This window comes from Pseudochaenichthys georgianus, unplaced genomic scaffold, assembly GCF_902827115.2.
Source record: "Pseudochaenichthys georgianus unplaced genomic scaffold, fPseGeo1.2 scaffold_769_arrow_ctg1, whole genome shotgun sequence".
In the NCBI taxonomy this organism is placed as follows: Eukaryota; Metazoa; Chordata; class Actinopteri; order Perciformes; family Channichthyidae; genus Pseudochaenichthys; species Pseudochaenichthys georgianus.
Genome location: NW_027263318.1, coordinates 7,501 through 22,500, shown reverse-complemented (window position 1 = coordinate 22,500; position 15,000 = coordinate 7,501). Strand labels below are relative to the sequence as shown.

Here is a 15,000-nt window from a genome sequence, read left to right as displayed (position 1 = left end):
CACCCTCTGTCCTTAGACCCTCTGTCCTTAGACCCTCTGTCCTTAGATCCTCTGTCCTTAGATCCTCTGTCCTCAGACCCTCTGTCCTCAGACCCTCTGTCCTCAGACCCTCTGTCCTTAGCCCCTCTGTCCTCAGACCCTCTGTCCTTACACCCTCTGTCCTTAGATCCTCTGTCCTTAGATCCTCTGTCCTCAGACCCTCTGTCCTCAGACCCTCTGTCCTTAGACCCTCTGTCCTCAGACCCTCTGTCCTCAGACCCTCTGTCCTTAGACCCTCTGTCCTTAGACCCTCTGTCCTCAGACCCTCTGTCCTCAGACCCTCTGTCCTCAGACCCTCTGTCCTCAGACCCTCTGTCCTTACACCCTCTGTCCTTAGACCCTCTGTCCTTAGACCCTCTGTCCTTAGATCCTCTGTCCTTAGACCCTCTGTCCTCAGACCCTCACATCGTACAAGGAAAAACTTCCGAAGAAACCCACAGTTTAAGGGAACATGGAGAAACCTCAGGGAGAGCAGCAGAGGAGGGATCCCTCTCCCAGGACGGACAGACGTGCAATAGATGCCGTGTGGAAATTGAAAAGATGATACATTTGCAACATAGGACCGTACACCCAATCACATCCAAAGAGCTCAAAGGTTAATGTGACATTTTTACTTTTACTGTAGGAAAGAAGGTGTCTCAGAGGTCTAAATACAACACGTATTTATTTCAATTTTGTTCCTGATTTTAAAGTAAAACGCAAAAACAAAAAGTGTTCATAGTGTTATTTTCTCCCCCTTCTCGTTATGCTACGTGTCTAAATCTTACTTTAAAGTGTATTAAACCCTAAAGGCTGGTCAACAATGCAGTTCTATTATATCTAACAATATTTCTCTGAAGTTTCTAAGAGTCTGGGGAATGGTATTTTTCAAGGGTCCTAAAAAAGTCTGTTTTTGTGACATGTGGGGACCACACTAATGTCCAGAAGTCCCCACAATGTGAACGTGACGTTTTGAGAGGTTCTGACATTTTTTTGTGACTTTTAGCTAAAAAATGTGTCTCTTGTTCTAACACAATAGCACTAACCGCATTTATTGGTTTTGTATCAAGACTTAAAACGACAAGAGACAAAGCGTTTATAGCCAATACCAATATTAATGAACAGGAAATCAAGTGAACTGTTGCCAGAGAAACAATCGTTATTATATATGTGTTGTATTCAAATATGTATATGTCTTAATTTCCTATTTGCAGGCAGGAAATTGAACTTCCTACTAAATATATTTCTAATCGTATATACCCCAGTTTAGTTTTATTCTTTCAACCACTTAATCCACCAATAAAAACAACCTCTTCATCTCTGCTCCTCCTTATAAGGTAACATGTCAGAGAGGGTCAATGGAGATGAAGTCATCTCTTGAGTCACACACTCAACCAGGAAGAACATGAACGACACACACACACACACACACACACACACACACACACACACACACACACACACACACACACACACACACACACACACACACACACACACACACACACACACACACACACACACCACACACACACACACACACACACACACACACACACACACACACACACACACACACACACACACACACACACACACACACACACACACACTGTATACATCACTTCAGGGGACATTACATTGACTTACATGCATTTCCTGGAGACTTATCCGAACCTTAACCCTAATCAAGTCTTCACCCAAAAATTAATGATTGCCCTTATGGGGACCTCTATGTGTCCCCATAAGGGAGGCGAGTCCCCACACGTGACTATGTAAACAGATGTAGGTCCCCACAAGTATAGTAATGCTAGACCACACACACACACACACACACACACACACACACACACACACACACACACACACACACACACACACACACACACACACACACACACACACACACACACACACACACACACCACACACACACACACACACACACACACACACACACACACACACACACACACACACACACACACACACACACACACACACACACACACACACACACAAAAACATAATATAATGTATGTACTATATAATGACCTTGATGAACTACTCTTGTTTACAATATCTCTGTTTTGAAAGCTGCCGATATTCCCTCCGGCTGTTTCACTGTTTGCTCTGCCGTTCAGATAAGAGCTTTCACCAACGGCTTCTTAAAGGTTTCACCGCAATCCAATTTCTGTTGATTCAGAGCAGACGGGGAAACATGTGGGATATGTTTTCTGTGGCAAACTAAATGAAAGTCACTGAAAACCTGAAAATTTATTTGGACAATAAAAACATTCGAGATGTATTTCCTTCAAGACTTTAAAGGACTTTAAAGAGGTCTGTGTTGTTCCACTGAAGGCAGCTGCAGACGCTAATCTCTTTATCTTCTCCATAAGAACCCAGAATGGAAACAACCGATTGCCTCACGTGGAAAAACACACCCTTTGATTTTGAAATGCCAATTTTACAATTCGGAACATTTCTTAAATTGATTAATGAGCAATTGAGAGATGATGTCACTCTGAGTCAGCTTTAACAGCGGTTTCATATGATGAAACACTTTCCAGCTGCTCTGTGTCGCCCCCTGTTGACACAATGAGGTAGTACATACTTCCACATATTTGACTTTATGAGGATACTGTATATATCGTACTGTGCATCAGTGTCTTGCAATGTTACTTACCCTAAATGTGTTTTCTTTATTTGATTATAAATATTATTTTTTAATCTTTTATTTAATAATTAGTTGTGGTATATATATATTTTAATACAATTATTTATAACAATATGACTGTATATCAGTGTCTTAATCGGACTCTAAATGTGTTATTGTTTACTTTAATTAACTATACATTTTAACTATAGATTTAACCTAATTTTGTTAAATAATTAGTTTTTTGAATCCCTTTTTTAATAATATTATTTATTTAGAACCATATGACTGTATAGCAGTGTCTTGATGTTACTCTAAATATTATTGTTTTCTTTTTTTAAATATTATAATCTCCTTTAATATATCGTTTTTTATATATATTTGAATTTTCTTGAATTTTAGTTGTTTAATTATTATTATTTACATTTTTATTTTATTTACTTTATTAAAACATACTTTACGGACAAACTAGGTCAATAACAATGATTAAATAAATACATTTTTAGCAGCATTAACATTTTCTAAAAAGCCCCAACACACAAAGGAGACACAATATTTATATTAAATCACATTTTACTTTTATTATCTCATCAATACATTTCTACAAACATACATGTTTCTGTCATTCAGGATATTTATGCTGCAAAAGGCATAACGTCTTTAACGTACATTCTCTCCTCACTGCGGTTATTTTGCAATCCAGGAATTGTCTAAATAAGTCACGGGATGTTTTTCTCGTCTCCTCAGAGGGAAACTGAGAGATCTGATAAAGACTGAAGGTCGTTGGTTTTCCCACAGACTGGTTTCTGGCAGATATAGCTTTCACTTTGCTCCTTTATCATAGCTGGAGGAACAGTCAGGGGATTTTTTAGCAGCTTCATTTCCGTCGCGACACAAACAGATCTAGCTTCGACATGACAGGGGGAAATACGGTGGATTCATACGTTGTGGTGAAAGAAAAGCATCCACTCAACAAACAAAAACATCCAATAATTGAAAACAGGCGAAATAAAGTAAATGCGACAAAGCAGGGCTCCGCAATGAGGAAGAAATAACTGATATTTTGTCTAATATTCATTCAAGATATTATCATTTTTGAAACATCAATAAAAATGAACTTTGTGTGTTTTTTTTTTAAGAGGATCTGTATTTAAAAAAAGGGGTTTTTCATTAGGTCCAGGACCTCTCTGCAGCTCCACGACACTACTACAGTTTTTCACATATCTTATCTAATGTGATTTAGTTATTGCACTAGTCCTTGTTGCAAATTTGTTAAAATCTCTATTAATTATGCACTTTCTTTTTTACTATAAATGCATTTATGTTGAAGTAAAGAAAGATTAATTAGTGTAAGAAGTCCTGTATGTCTCCACCTCTCACTTTTCTACCCCTATATGATTGGTCGAAGCAGGTTTGTTAACGAGCGCTCGTTAGCTGCACACACCCGATTCTATTAGCCAATCAGACGTGAGGACAGACGCACACACACTTATACCCCTATACGATTGGTCGAAGCAGGTTTGTTAACGAGCGCTTGTTAGCTGCACACACCCGATTCTATTAGCCAATCAGACGTGAGGACAGACACACACACTTATACCCCTATATGATTGGTCGAAGCAGGTTTGTTAACGAGCGCTCCTTAGCTGCACACACCCGATTCTATTAGCCAATCAGACGTGAGGACAGACACACACACACTTATACCCCTATACGATTGGTCGAAGCAGGTTTGTTAACGAGCGCTTGTTAGCTGCACACACCCGATTCTATTAGCCAATCAGACGTGAGGACAGTTGGAAACACACAAAGAAATCCATACGCCGATTTTATGTTACTTGGCTTTCGATAACAATTTCCACATAGATGGAATTAATTGTTATGACATGGAAATTATAAAAGTGTCAGAAACACAGAAATGGGAAACGCTGATTGGAGGATTTCATTTGAAAGAAATATTTGTGAGAAAAATACAAAACCAATGTGGCTTTTGAGGCGATGTTCTGAGCGACTTTAGGATGCAAGCCAGGATGTTGTATCGTCATGCGGACAGCAACAAACAAACCATTTGATTTAAAGTCAAAACAGGAGAAACATTTCCGAAATAGTTCTTAACATAAAAACACAAGAGGGAAATGCAGACAGATCTTCACAAGTGCTGGAGTAGAGCGACCCCTTCTGGGTGAAAAGGGAACTGCATCGAGTGAAATCTGAGCAGAGTCAGTGTTCTTGGAACTATGTCATGTCTGCACGTCCTATTTTATTGAATGCACCAAAAGCAGTGTATTGCTTGTAACGTGGATGTCTTCTGATTGGAGGAACAGCGACTACACATTACTGATTAGTTTGTTAGCAATGGCGTTTCATGAAAAATAATACGTGGATCATTTAAAGTTAGGTTTCGATTACACATTTAATTTGGATTAAATCCACGCACCTGGCTGTGTTAAAGCAACGTAACCGTGGTTTAAAAATGGAAAATAATATCTCAAATTACCAAAAGCTGCTGCAGGCTTTCCCAAACTGTGACAACAAAAAAAAGAAACGGTGAATATTAACAGCAAAAAAACATATTTGATTCAACTCACCCCCAAACCACCTGGATAAAGTTATGGCGAGTGCAGACTGAACAGCTGGTTGTGTAAACAAACACGAAACGCTATAAAATCATCCTAAAATCTGTGTTCTAATCAACATAATAAACTCATGTCTTAGTTTCATCTTGTTGGAAACAGTGGCGACCAATTCTTCACCACATGTTGTCAATCTCTCTCCGTGAGTGTTTCTTACCTCTTAGAGGACATACAACCACATTACCAGGTTAAGTTGGACTCCAATTCCCATCATGCATCACTCCTAGGGTTAATCACAGGCCCTTCTGTGAGAGAAAACCTGTTGCAAGTCTTTCGATCCTCCTCGAGTTCAATATCTTGTCGATCCGAGGCTTTGTTTTGGACACTTCTGCCGTGCAGTCTGCAGGACGGTGTCTCTCAGAGAGGAGGAGAGAGGGAGGAGAGAGGGAGGAGGAGAGAGGGAGGAACAGTCCACAGCAGCATTTCTGTTTCCATCCCTCCTTCCTTCGTGTTCATTTCCTCGTGCTTCGGTTTTATTTCTGCAGATCCTGAGGCGCGCTGAATGTCTCGTAGACGTTGGCCGCAAACTGCTTCACCTGGTCGTTCATCAGCAGGTCCTTCGGGCAGAGAGACGGGAAGTTAGAGACACTGGAAAGGAAGTACAACGCGAGCGGGAACACGGCGGCCTGGAGTCACCTGAACAAAGTGGCTGGGAGTCTCACTGCAGATGGAGTTGATCTGCCCGTTGATGATGGGGATGATCTTAGCCAGCGGCAGACTGACTGCAGACAGACTGGACACACACACACACACACACACACACACACACACACACACACACACACACACACACACACACACACACAGGCAGACAACACACGCACACAATAAGTCATACACAGGTCAATGTCAACATGAAGGTCTGTTTCCTCTTTTTATTCACACAATAAAACCTTAAGAAACATCATTATGTTTAAAGGTTTTATAATTAAAGGGTACGATAGTTAACTAGATATTTTTAGAGGCTGCGTTTATTTGTTTGTATAATATTTACACTTAATTAATTGGCACTAGGAATCAGCCAAAGCCTTCTAAACTCTGCCATTGTATCTTATTAATACACCACTGTATATATATTGTAATGTTAAATACATTGTGCACCATTTGTATCTAACTTGTTATATTTATTAAAAAAAAATTATGTGAAATTAAATGATAATAAAGCAACAGTCCAAGAAAGATAAATAAGCCACATTTCTCGCAGGATAAATGTAAGTAAGACTCAATCAAACTTCTACAGCCATAAAAGACTGGAAATATATAAAAATAATACAAATAAAAGATCTGAAATGTATTCTGTTAGAAATGAAACGATTCATAATATTAGTGCTCAAAGACGCTTTGCATAGAATCAGAAACAGTACAAAGAGAACAAACAGTAGTCCTAATCAAAGCAGCTGACCTATCAGGAGCAGCGAAGGGGGCGGAGTCACCGGGCGGCGGACGGAAGAACTCGGCGAGGTTATCCAGAAGTCGAGAGAAACCGCGATTAAAACTGGAGTTCAGGACGGTGCTGAAGTCTGGACTGGAGTCACACACACGCACACACACATCAGAATCACACACACACACACACGCATCAGAATCACACAACACACACATCTACCGGTGCACACACACACACACACACACACACACACACACACACACACACACACACACACACACACACACACACACACACACACCAGAATCACACACACACACACACACACACACACAGGTCTACAGGTGCACACACACACACACACACACACGTCTACAGGTGCACACACACACACACGTCTACAGGTGCACACACACACAACAGACACGCGCACGCACACACACACACACACACACACACACACACACACACACACACACACACACACACACACACACACACACACACACACACACACACACACACACACACACACACACACACACACACACACACACACACACACACACACACACACACACACACACACACACACACACACACACACACACACACACACACACACACACACACACACACACACACACACACACACACACACACACACACACACACACACACACACACACTTACCTGTCGAACATGTCCCTCGTCTCGTTCAACAGTCTGATCGTCACCACGTCGTTTTCCGTCAGCCCGCAGGCCTGCAGAGGAGAGGGGGTTCGTTTAAATGGACTTTCTCAAGAACATCACGACGTGTCCGACGTGTCCGAGTTTATTATTGAGCTTGTGTGTGTGTGTGTGTGTGTGTGTGTGTGTGTGTGTGTGTGTGTGTGTGTGTGTGTGTGTGTGTGTGTGTGTGTGTGTGTGTGTGTGTGTGTGTGTGTGTGTGAGAGACCTGGTCAGCGAGGGCGTTCTGGTCGTCAGCGAGCAGGAACCAGGACATGTTGCGCTCGCCGGCCTCGACCTCGGCTCTGATCCAGCTGAGCTGCTGCTCCACCTCCATCAGGGAGAGGCTCTGCTTCAGAGGGACGCTGCGGCGACAAGCCCATCGTTACGGTACAATATCACAGGTCTCAGATATATCCAGAGCCTGTCTCTGATTGGCTGAAACACCAAACAGATCATTGCAGCATTACCCATAACCCCCTCTGTTTCAGCCCTGTTTCCAAAGTGCTGATTCTCTGTCTGTTACTTTAGATGAAAATAAGGAGCCCCTCCCCAAGAGAAATGAAGAAGAGGGGACACATGTTGATGTAGAAGAGACATGGAGAAGAGGGGACATGTTGATGAAGAAGAGACATGGAGAAGAGGGGACATGTTGATGTAGAAGAGACATGGAGAAGAGGGGACACATGTTGATGTAGGAGAGACATGAAGAAGAGGGGACACATGTTGATGTAGAAGAGACATGAAGAAGAGGGGACACATGTTGATGTGGATGAGACGTGAAGAAGAGGGGACACATGTTGATGTAGAAGAGACACGAAGAAGAGGGGACACATGTTGATGTAGGAGAGACATGAAGAAGAGGGGACACATGTTGATGTAGGAGAGACATGAAGAAGAGGGGACACATGTTGATGTAGAAGAGACATGAAGAAGAGGGGACACATGTTGATGTAGAAGAGACGTGAAGAAGAGGGGACACATGTTGATGTAGAAGAGACACGAAGAAGAGGGGACACATGTTGATGTAGGAGAGACATGAAGAAGAGGGGACACATGTTGATGTAGGAGAGACATGAAGAAGAGGGGACACATGTTGATGTAGAAGAGACATGGAGAAGAGGGGACACATGTTGATGTAGAAGAGACATGAAGAAGAGGGGACACATGTTGATGTAGAAGAGACATGTCCCCATGTCTCTTCTACATCAACATGGGGACAGAGACTCACCTTTCCAGAGCGTTCTGAACCGCTTTCTTCACTACCGTTATCAACTCTGTCAAACCTGCAGCGAAAGACAAAAAACAAATCAAAAACAAACGAGAATAAATAAATACAGGCGCGATGTGTGTGTGTGTGTGTGTGTGTGTGTGTGTGTGTGTGTGTGTGTGTGTGTTACCGTCTCCCAGGAGATGATGGATGCTGGACAGGTACTGCTGCTGCACTTCAGGAGGAGCCATGGGACTCTTTGAGGGAACACACAAATAATAGAAATATTGAAATAAATGTTTTTTTATTTTATTTTAAAAAATCCTTTCTGGGGTTTCTACAGAACAACCCAGACAAAATATTCTGCAACACCTTCAACTCTAAACATACGTAAACCTTTTGAAATGTTTCCCCGTCTGAAACTCAATCATAGCTCCTGGGAAGCGTCCTTTAAAGCCGGGTCCTCCAGAAACATCACTCAGAGAGTCGCAGACTTTCAAGAAGCCTACAATTAAACTTCCTGTAGACTTTATGGACAACAGCAAAACTCTTACAGCTTGCAGGTGGGCGTGTCTGAAACTCCACCAACAACCAATCACATGAATGTCCCGCCCCGGACACACAAGCACGCGGTTTGATTGGCTAGAGCTTGTGCTGGCATATGATTTGATTGGCTCGAAGCTTCATGAATGGGAAAAAGCGCACGGCGCCGTGTGGACGGACTTTACGGAGACTTCGTCCAGTTCCATAGAAACGGTGATTAATAAAATGACTTTCTGAGCCTTTATTTATTTATCTAATCTCCCACTGGTTTCAACTCCCGTAGTCTTTCAAGGAACTCGTTTTATCGTGTCTTTATATCGCCAGGGACCCGAGCACCATGCTGGTTACACATGTTGCATGAAGGAAATGAACCAATCACACGACACGGGGAAAGTGTGGATCTTATTCTGAGACTCAAGGATAAGAAGCTGTTGCGTACACTAGTTTTTAAGAGCGCGCTTAAGACCTTCCTTTTTGATAAAGCTTATAGTCACGGCTGATTAGATTCATGGATATCCTCGTGGATTCATCTTCCTATTACACACACATGCATTTCCAAACATCTGGACTACCTATGTTGCAAATGTATTATCTTTTCAATTTCCACACGGCATCTATTGCACGTCTGTCCGTCCTGGAGAGGGATCCCTCCTCTGCTGCTCTCCCTGAGGTTTCTCCATGTTCCCTTTAACTGTGGGGTTTCTGTGGAAGTGTTTCCTTGTACGATGTGAGGGTCTAAGGACAGAGGGTCTAAGGACAGAGGGTCTGAGGACAGAGGGTCTAAGGACAGAGGGTCTGAGGACAGAGGGTCTGAGGACAGAAGGTCTAAGGACAGAGGGTCTAAGGACAGAGGGTCTGAGGACAGAGGGTCTAAGGACAGAGGGTCTAAGGACAGAGGGTCTGAGGACAGAAGGTCTAAGGACAGAGGGTCTGAGGACAGAGGGTCTGAGGACAGAGGGTCTGAGGACAGAAGGTCTGAGGACAGAAGGGTCTAAGGACAGAGGGTCTAAGGACAGAGGGTCTAAGGACAGAGGGTCTGAAGGACAGAGGGTCTGAGGACAGAAGGTCTAAGGACAGAGGGTCTGAGGACAGAGGGTCTGAGGACAGAGGGTCTGAGGACAGAAGGTCTGAGGACAGAGGGTCTAAGGACAGAGGGTCTAAGGACAGAGGGTCTGAGGACAGAAGGTCTAAGGACAGAGGGTCTGAGGACAGAGGGTCTGAGGACAGAAGGTCTGAGGACAGAAGGTCTAAGGACAGAGGGTCTAAGGACAGAGGGTCTAAGGACAGAGGGTCTGAGGACAGAGGGTCTAAGGACAGAGGGTCTAAGGACAGAGGGTGTCGTGTTGTAATACTGATATTCTGTACACACTGTGAAGTCCACTGAGACAAATGTAACATTTGTGATATTGGGCTATATATAAACACTGATTGATTGATTGGTTGATTGATTGATTGATTGATTGATTGGTTGATTGATTGATTGATTGATTGATTGATTGATTGACTGGTTGATTGACTAGGGGTACAGAGAGTGTCTCCAGCTGTTGAAATATCATGTCAAATATTTAAATAAACAAATAAAACATCATCAGATCAACACTTGTGTAAACGGATGATGGAATCACCACCAGTTCCCGCATTAAGAGGACTATTGGAGTCGTTACCAGACACATCATCAGATGTTACTTTAAGTGCTGTTCTTAAGACAGTACTCAACAGAAGGTCATGCATGGTGGGCTCCTTCCTCACCGGGGAGCTCTTGCCCACGGAGTTGTCGAGGTACAGATATCCTCCGATGATGTTGAGCTGCACTCGGAGCAGAACCACCAGCATGCAGGTGCTGTAAACGCCCACGATGGTGCGCGTGAAACCTGCACGACATCAAATGTTAGACTCTGAAAACTGAGACATCACACGGCGATCAGAATGCTTAGTGATGTCTGATGGGAGGGAAAGGACTTACTGAGGATCTTTAAATCTTCCCAGATCTCCAGCTTGTTGGCTGGTCTGTGAGACGAAGCGAAACAAAGAAAAAAAGACTGAGTCATGTCTCTGCAAACGGTAATGTAGCGCATGGACTCTTAGCACACAGATCAATAAATATAGAAGCAACATATATAATGTCTTCGTATTCACAAAGTATTTTCCCCGTAGAATCAAACATATATACGAATGTGTAAAACTTCTTCTTCTACTATTTTACAGTAAAAGCACTTCTACTCACTTCTCCTTGAGTAGTGCCGTGAGGCTTTCTGAATTCAGCTGATTGGTGATGGCTTCCTTCAGAGGAGGGAGCATGGACAGCACTGCAACACACACACCGTCCAAAGAGGCAAATCAAACATGTGGAAAGCAAACATTAAATCCTTATTTGTTCCTAAGGACATGTAGGAAGTCTCACCGGTCATGTTGCATGTCCTCTGGTTGCTCTCAAAGTGAAACTGTCTTCTGGCCTGAGAGATGTAATCGGACGCCTCCTTCTCCTGCATGTCACTGAGCTTCTTCTGGGCATATTTACCCAGGAAGTACACACCTGGAGGACAACAACAAACATAAAAGAGTGTAAATAACTGATAATGAACACAGAAAATAACCCCTTTGTTCTATTCAAACTGCAGGTAGGACCACGAGCATTTCATATTGAGTAGATAGATAGATGGACAGATAGATGGATAGATGGATAGACAGATAGATAGGTAGGTAGACAGGTAGGTAGGTAGGTAGTCTTTACTAATCTCTTTTTTAATGAAGCCTTGCAAGCAAACTCAACTCTTTCACTGCATTCATCAACCAATGAATTAAAATGTCATAATTTAATTTGTTTTAAGTCTTACCCTAACCCTATTAATATGAATGAAATCAACACACCTTCAATGACTTCCCATGCTCACTTTAATGCTACAAATATTTGAAGTAGTTCATGAGCTATCATTAATTATTACAGTCATTAGCAAGTCACTGTTTAGCATTGTCGCTATCCAATGTTCACTTGTCATGCTTCACACTCACCTAGCTTTAAAGAGCTTAGCTACAAGTCAATATGCTAACATTGCATTGCACTCACACCAGACTCCATGCAACTTTTAAGTAATTTAAGGATTCTTTGCTCACTTGTAAAACCTCAAATAACTTTAAAACAAAAAGATTGAAATACTTTTAACGTGGTATACAAGCTGCAACCTACACAATCTTTATTTCAATTAATGTAGCTGTTGTCTTTTGGTCTACCAACAGTTCTTGAAGTAACATTGAAATGATTATGTGTCTGATAACAACAGTAATTGTCATCTTAATGTGGGAAATTGTGGTAATTCATGTATGCCGAATAGCAAATACATGCTACTCAATTCTTAAAAATACTTGAAATATATTTTTAAAGCGTTAGTTAATTAAATAAGTCAAATAAATATCACACATCAAAAATGTTCAGTGCAGTGCAGCATGTTGCTAGAGCTAAGAGCTAGCTCCGATGCTAACATTACCTCCAACTAAAGCTCCGGTGAAAATAAACTTCCTTTTGTGGCGTTTCACAAAGTTCCAGACAGATGAAAACATGATCAGGCTGTGAGCTGTTAAGAAACTTCAACTCCACAAACTGTTTGGTCTGATTAGTTTACTGACATTTCATCTGAGGACTTACAGGCTAGTTAGCAACTTCTAGCTAACATGCTAACTGTCAAAAGAGCCAAAGTTCGTCAGTCAAGCTAAATGGAACACAGAGGACAACTTCCGGTTATTGATTTCAAAATACGACACGAAGGACATAAGTCATAAATAAATGAATGCATAAATACAGGAATACAAAAATATAAGTATAAATAAATGTGAACAAAAAACCGAAGAAAATAAATGTGGAAATAAATACAGGAATAAATAAATGAAAGTTGAAAATAAAACAGAACACAAATTATATATCTTTAATGTATTTCTACATTTATTTCCACTTACATTTATATATTTATTCATTTACGTGTCTGTGTAAACTATACATCTTCATATCGTCTCTCGATTTAATACACTTTTTTTGTTTAAACCTGTTTATATTGGTCAGATCTAGATCACGTGACCCAACTGCTGTTTTGACGGGAAGGAAATGCCAACACTTTTCCTGTTTACTGTCGTTTGAATCTCTATTTTTGAGGCGTGTTACTGGATATCTTTCTCCAGAAATGTCTCCTTAACACACTGCCCGTTTATTCAGTGTATTAATGAGGATGTTGGAGTAAATGTGTCATATTCCGGTTTACATTCATCCTACTACAGCCAGCTTGACTCATCGAACGCATCCGCATGAACGTTTTGGAGTTCGATCGATTGCTCATGTCTTGAACTGGTCCGTCTAATATTATCATCCCCCGCGTGTAAACTACAGCGGAAGAAGTCGTTACTAAAGAGCGAAGAAAATAAGCTACGAACATCCTTATCATCATCTAAAGTATGATTTTATTTAAGTAGAGTTAAGTAGCAGTCACCATGGGAACAGAGGAGAGTTTCTATCCGAGTGAAGAGGAGATTGAGAAATGGATGTCCAGCGCATTTGATATGGTGATTAAAACATTTCAGCCAAATATCGTCAATTTAGAGTTGTTTTTGAAGATTTCTGGTTACAACTGTTGTTTTCATTAACGTTTTTAGACATAATACATTAAGGGTGTAACAGGAATGTCTTGCCACCTATTATTAGCTTGGTGCTGATTTTACAGGAGTTCTGCAGGATGGTTTAATTACTATAATAGACGTTAAGATGTCCTTAAATATCCACCAAACAAGTATAACACATTATTTAAAAATATATAATCAGGAAATCATAATTTTACCTGACGGATGATAAATACATATATAATTAATTAACGAAAAACTTCCATATTTGTCACTTTTAAGACAAAATTATTATCTTTAAAGTAGAATATTAATATTAACAAAATGTACAGTGCAAAAACTGACTCTTAACTCAAAAACTTGCCTTTTAAAATTGCAAAAATCCCAGAAAGAAAACGATAACAACATATAAGATAATAAATACAAGCAGTAAATAAATCATTGATACTTGTTGCATCTTTATTAATAAGTGTCAGTGACTGTACCCTGTCTGAATTCCTCTTCTTCTGTGTACTATATTTCTGTGTAACACTCTGATTGTCCTCAGTACTTGCTGCATGTTGACCTGCTGTGAATATGTGTCTTCAGGCGAGAGAGGCTCTGCAGAACGGAGAGGTGCCGGTCGGATGTCTGCTCGTCTACAACCATGAAGTGGTGGGAAAAGGGAGGAACGAAGTCAACGAGACCAAAAATGTAAGAAAAACGTTTTTCCTGTTTTTTTTTTTGCAGAAATCTGTGAGTTTACCTAACATGCAGCACGGATTCAAATATCTATGTTTTGTCTTGTCAGTAAGTCGTAAAAACCAAAGCAGTATCTTACTAATTGGATGGCTTGTGGCAATGCTACTGTATTTATATTCCCCATCACATCAGTGGTAAACTCAATGTGCTTTACATTCCAATTGCACAAGCAGAATATCCAATATCTTGCATTTCTCGTGACCAATACATGTTAGTTAAAGTTCCACTATTTATAAATAGACATGTTATCATGCAAATACACGGAGTCCTGGAGCACAACCTTCCCCTCTTAAAAACTATTGAAAGGGGGAGTTCGGCATTTATCCAGCAAAACAACAAACAACGTACATCTCCCCTCTGTGGGACGAATAAAGGGATTCTGGTGTGTGTGTGTGTGTGTGTGTGTGTGTGTGTGTGTGTGTGTGTGTGTGTGTGTGTGTGTGTGTGTGTGTGTGTGTGTGTGTGTGTGTGTGTGTGTGTGTGT

General features: G+C 41.2%; 2 protein-coding genes across 3 annotated transcripts in view; one reads left to right on the top strand and one right to left on the bottom strand.

The window, feature by feature from the left end:
* Positions 1–3,229: 3,229 nt before the first annotated feature.
* Positions 3,230–12,865, bottom strand: pex3 (peroxisomal biogenesis factor 3). The gene is made up of 12 exons (XM_034079916.1): positions 12,659–12,865; positions 11,578–11,709; positions 11,401–11,482; positions 11,140–11,183; positions 10,926–11,047; positions 8,824–8,890; positions 8,655–8,709; positions 7,653–7,788; positions 7,388–7,458; positions 6,710–6,832; positions 5,944–6,040; positions 3,230–5,864 (listed from the first exon to the last, which is right to left on the bottom strand). Exons 1-12 carry the CDS (start codon positions 12,729–12,731, stop codon positions 5,781–5,783), a joined length of 1,086 nt encoding a protein of 361 aa, XP_033935807.1. The 5' UTR covers positions 12,732–12,865; the 3' UTR covers positions 3,230–5,780.
* Positions 12,866–13,288: 423 nt separating this feature from the next.
* adat2 (adenosine deaminase tRNA specific 2) overlaps positions 13,289–15,000 on the top strand; it is a 3,359-nt gene continuing 1,647 nt past the window's right edge. The window contains exons 1-2 of one of the 2 annotated variants that reach the window (XM_034079917.2): positions 13,289–13,721; positions 14,364–14,468. In XM_034079917.2, coding sequence (XP_033935808.1) covers positions 13,650–13,721; positions 14,364–14,468 — 177 coding nt within the window. In that variant the 5' untranslated portion in view covers positions 13,289–13,649. Of the gene's footprint in view, positions 13,722–14,322; positions 14,469–15,000 lie in introns of both variants that reach the window. The other variant, XM_034079918.2, reaches the window with a different exon arrangement.

What these genes read in the sequence shown, in the direction of transcription:
- pex3 (XM_034079916.1), bottom strand. Translation starts at nt 12,731, where the DNA reads ATGTTTTCATCTGTCTGGAACTTTGTGAAACGCCACAAAAGGAAGTTT. An exon ending in CCGTGGGCAAGAGCTCCCCG is followed by an intron (nt 8,891 to 10,925) that starts GTGAGGAAGGAG and finishes GTTCCCTCAAAG; the next exon opens with AGTCCCATGGCTCCTCCTGA. An exon ending in AGAACGCCCTCGCTGACCAG is followed by an intron (nt 7,459 to 7,652) that starts GTCTCTCACACA and finishes TCTCCTCTGCAG; the next exon opens with GCCTGCGGGCTGACGGAAAA.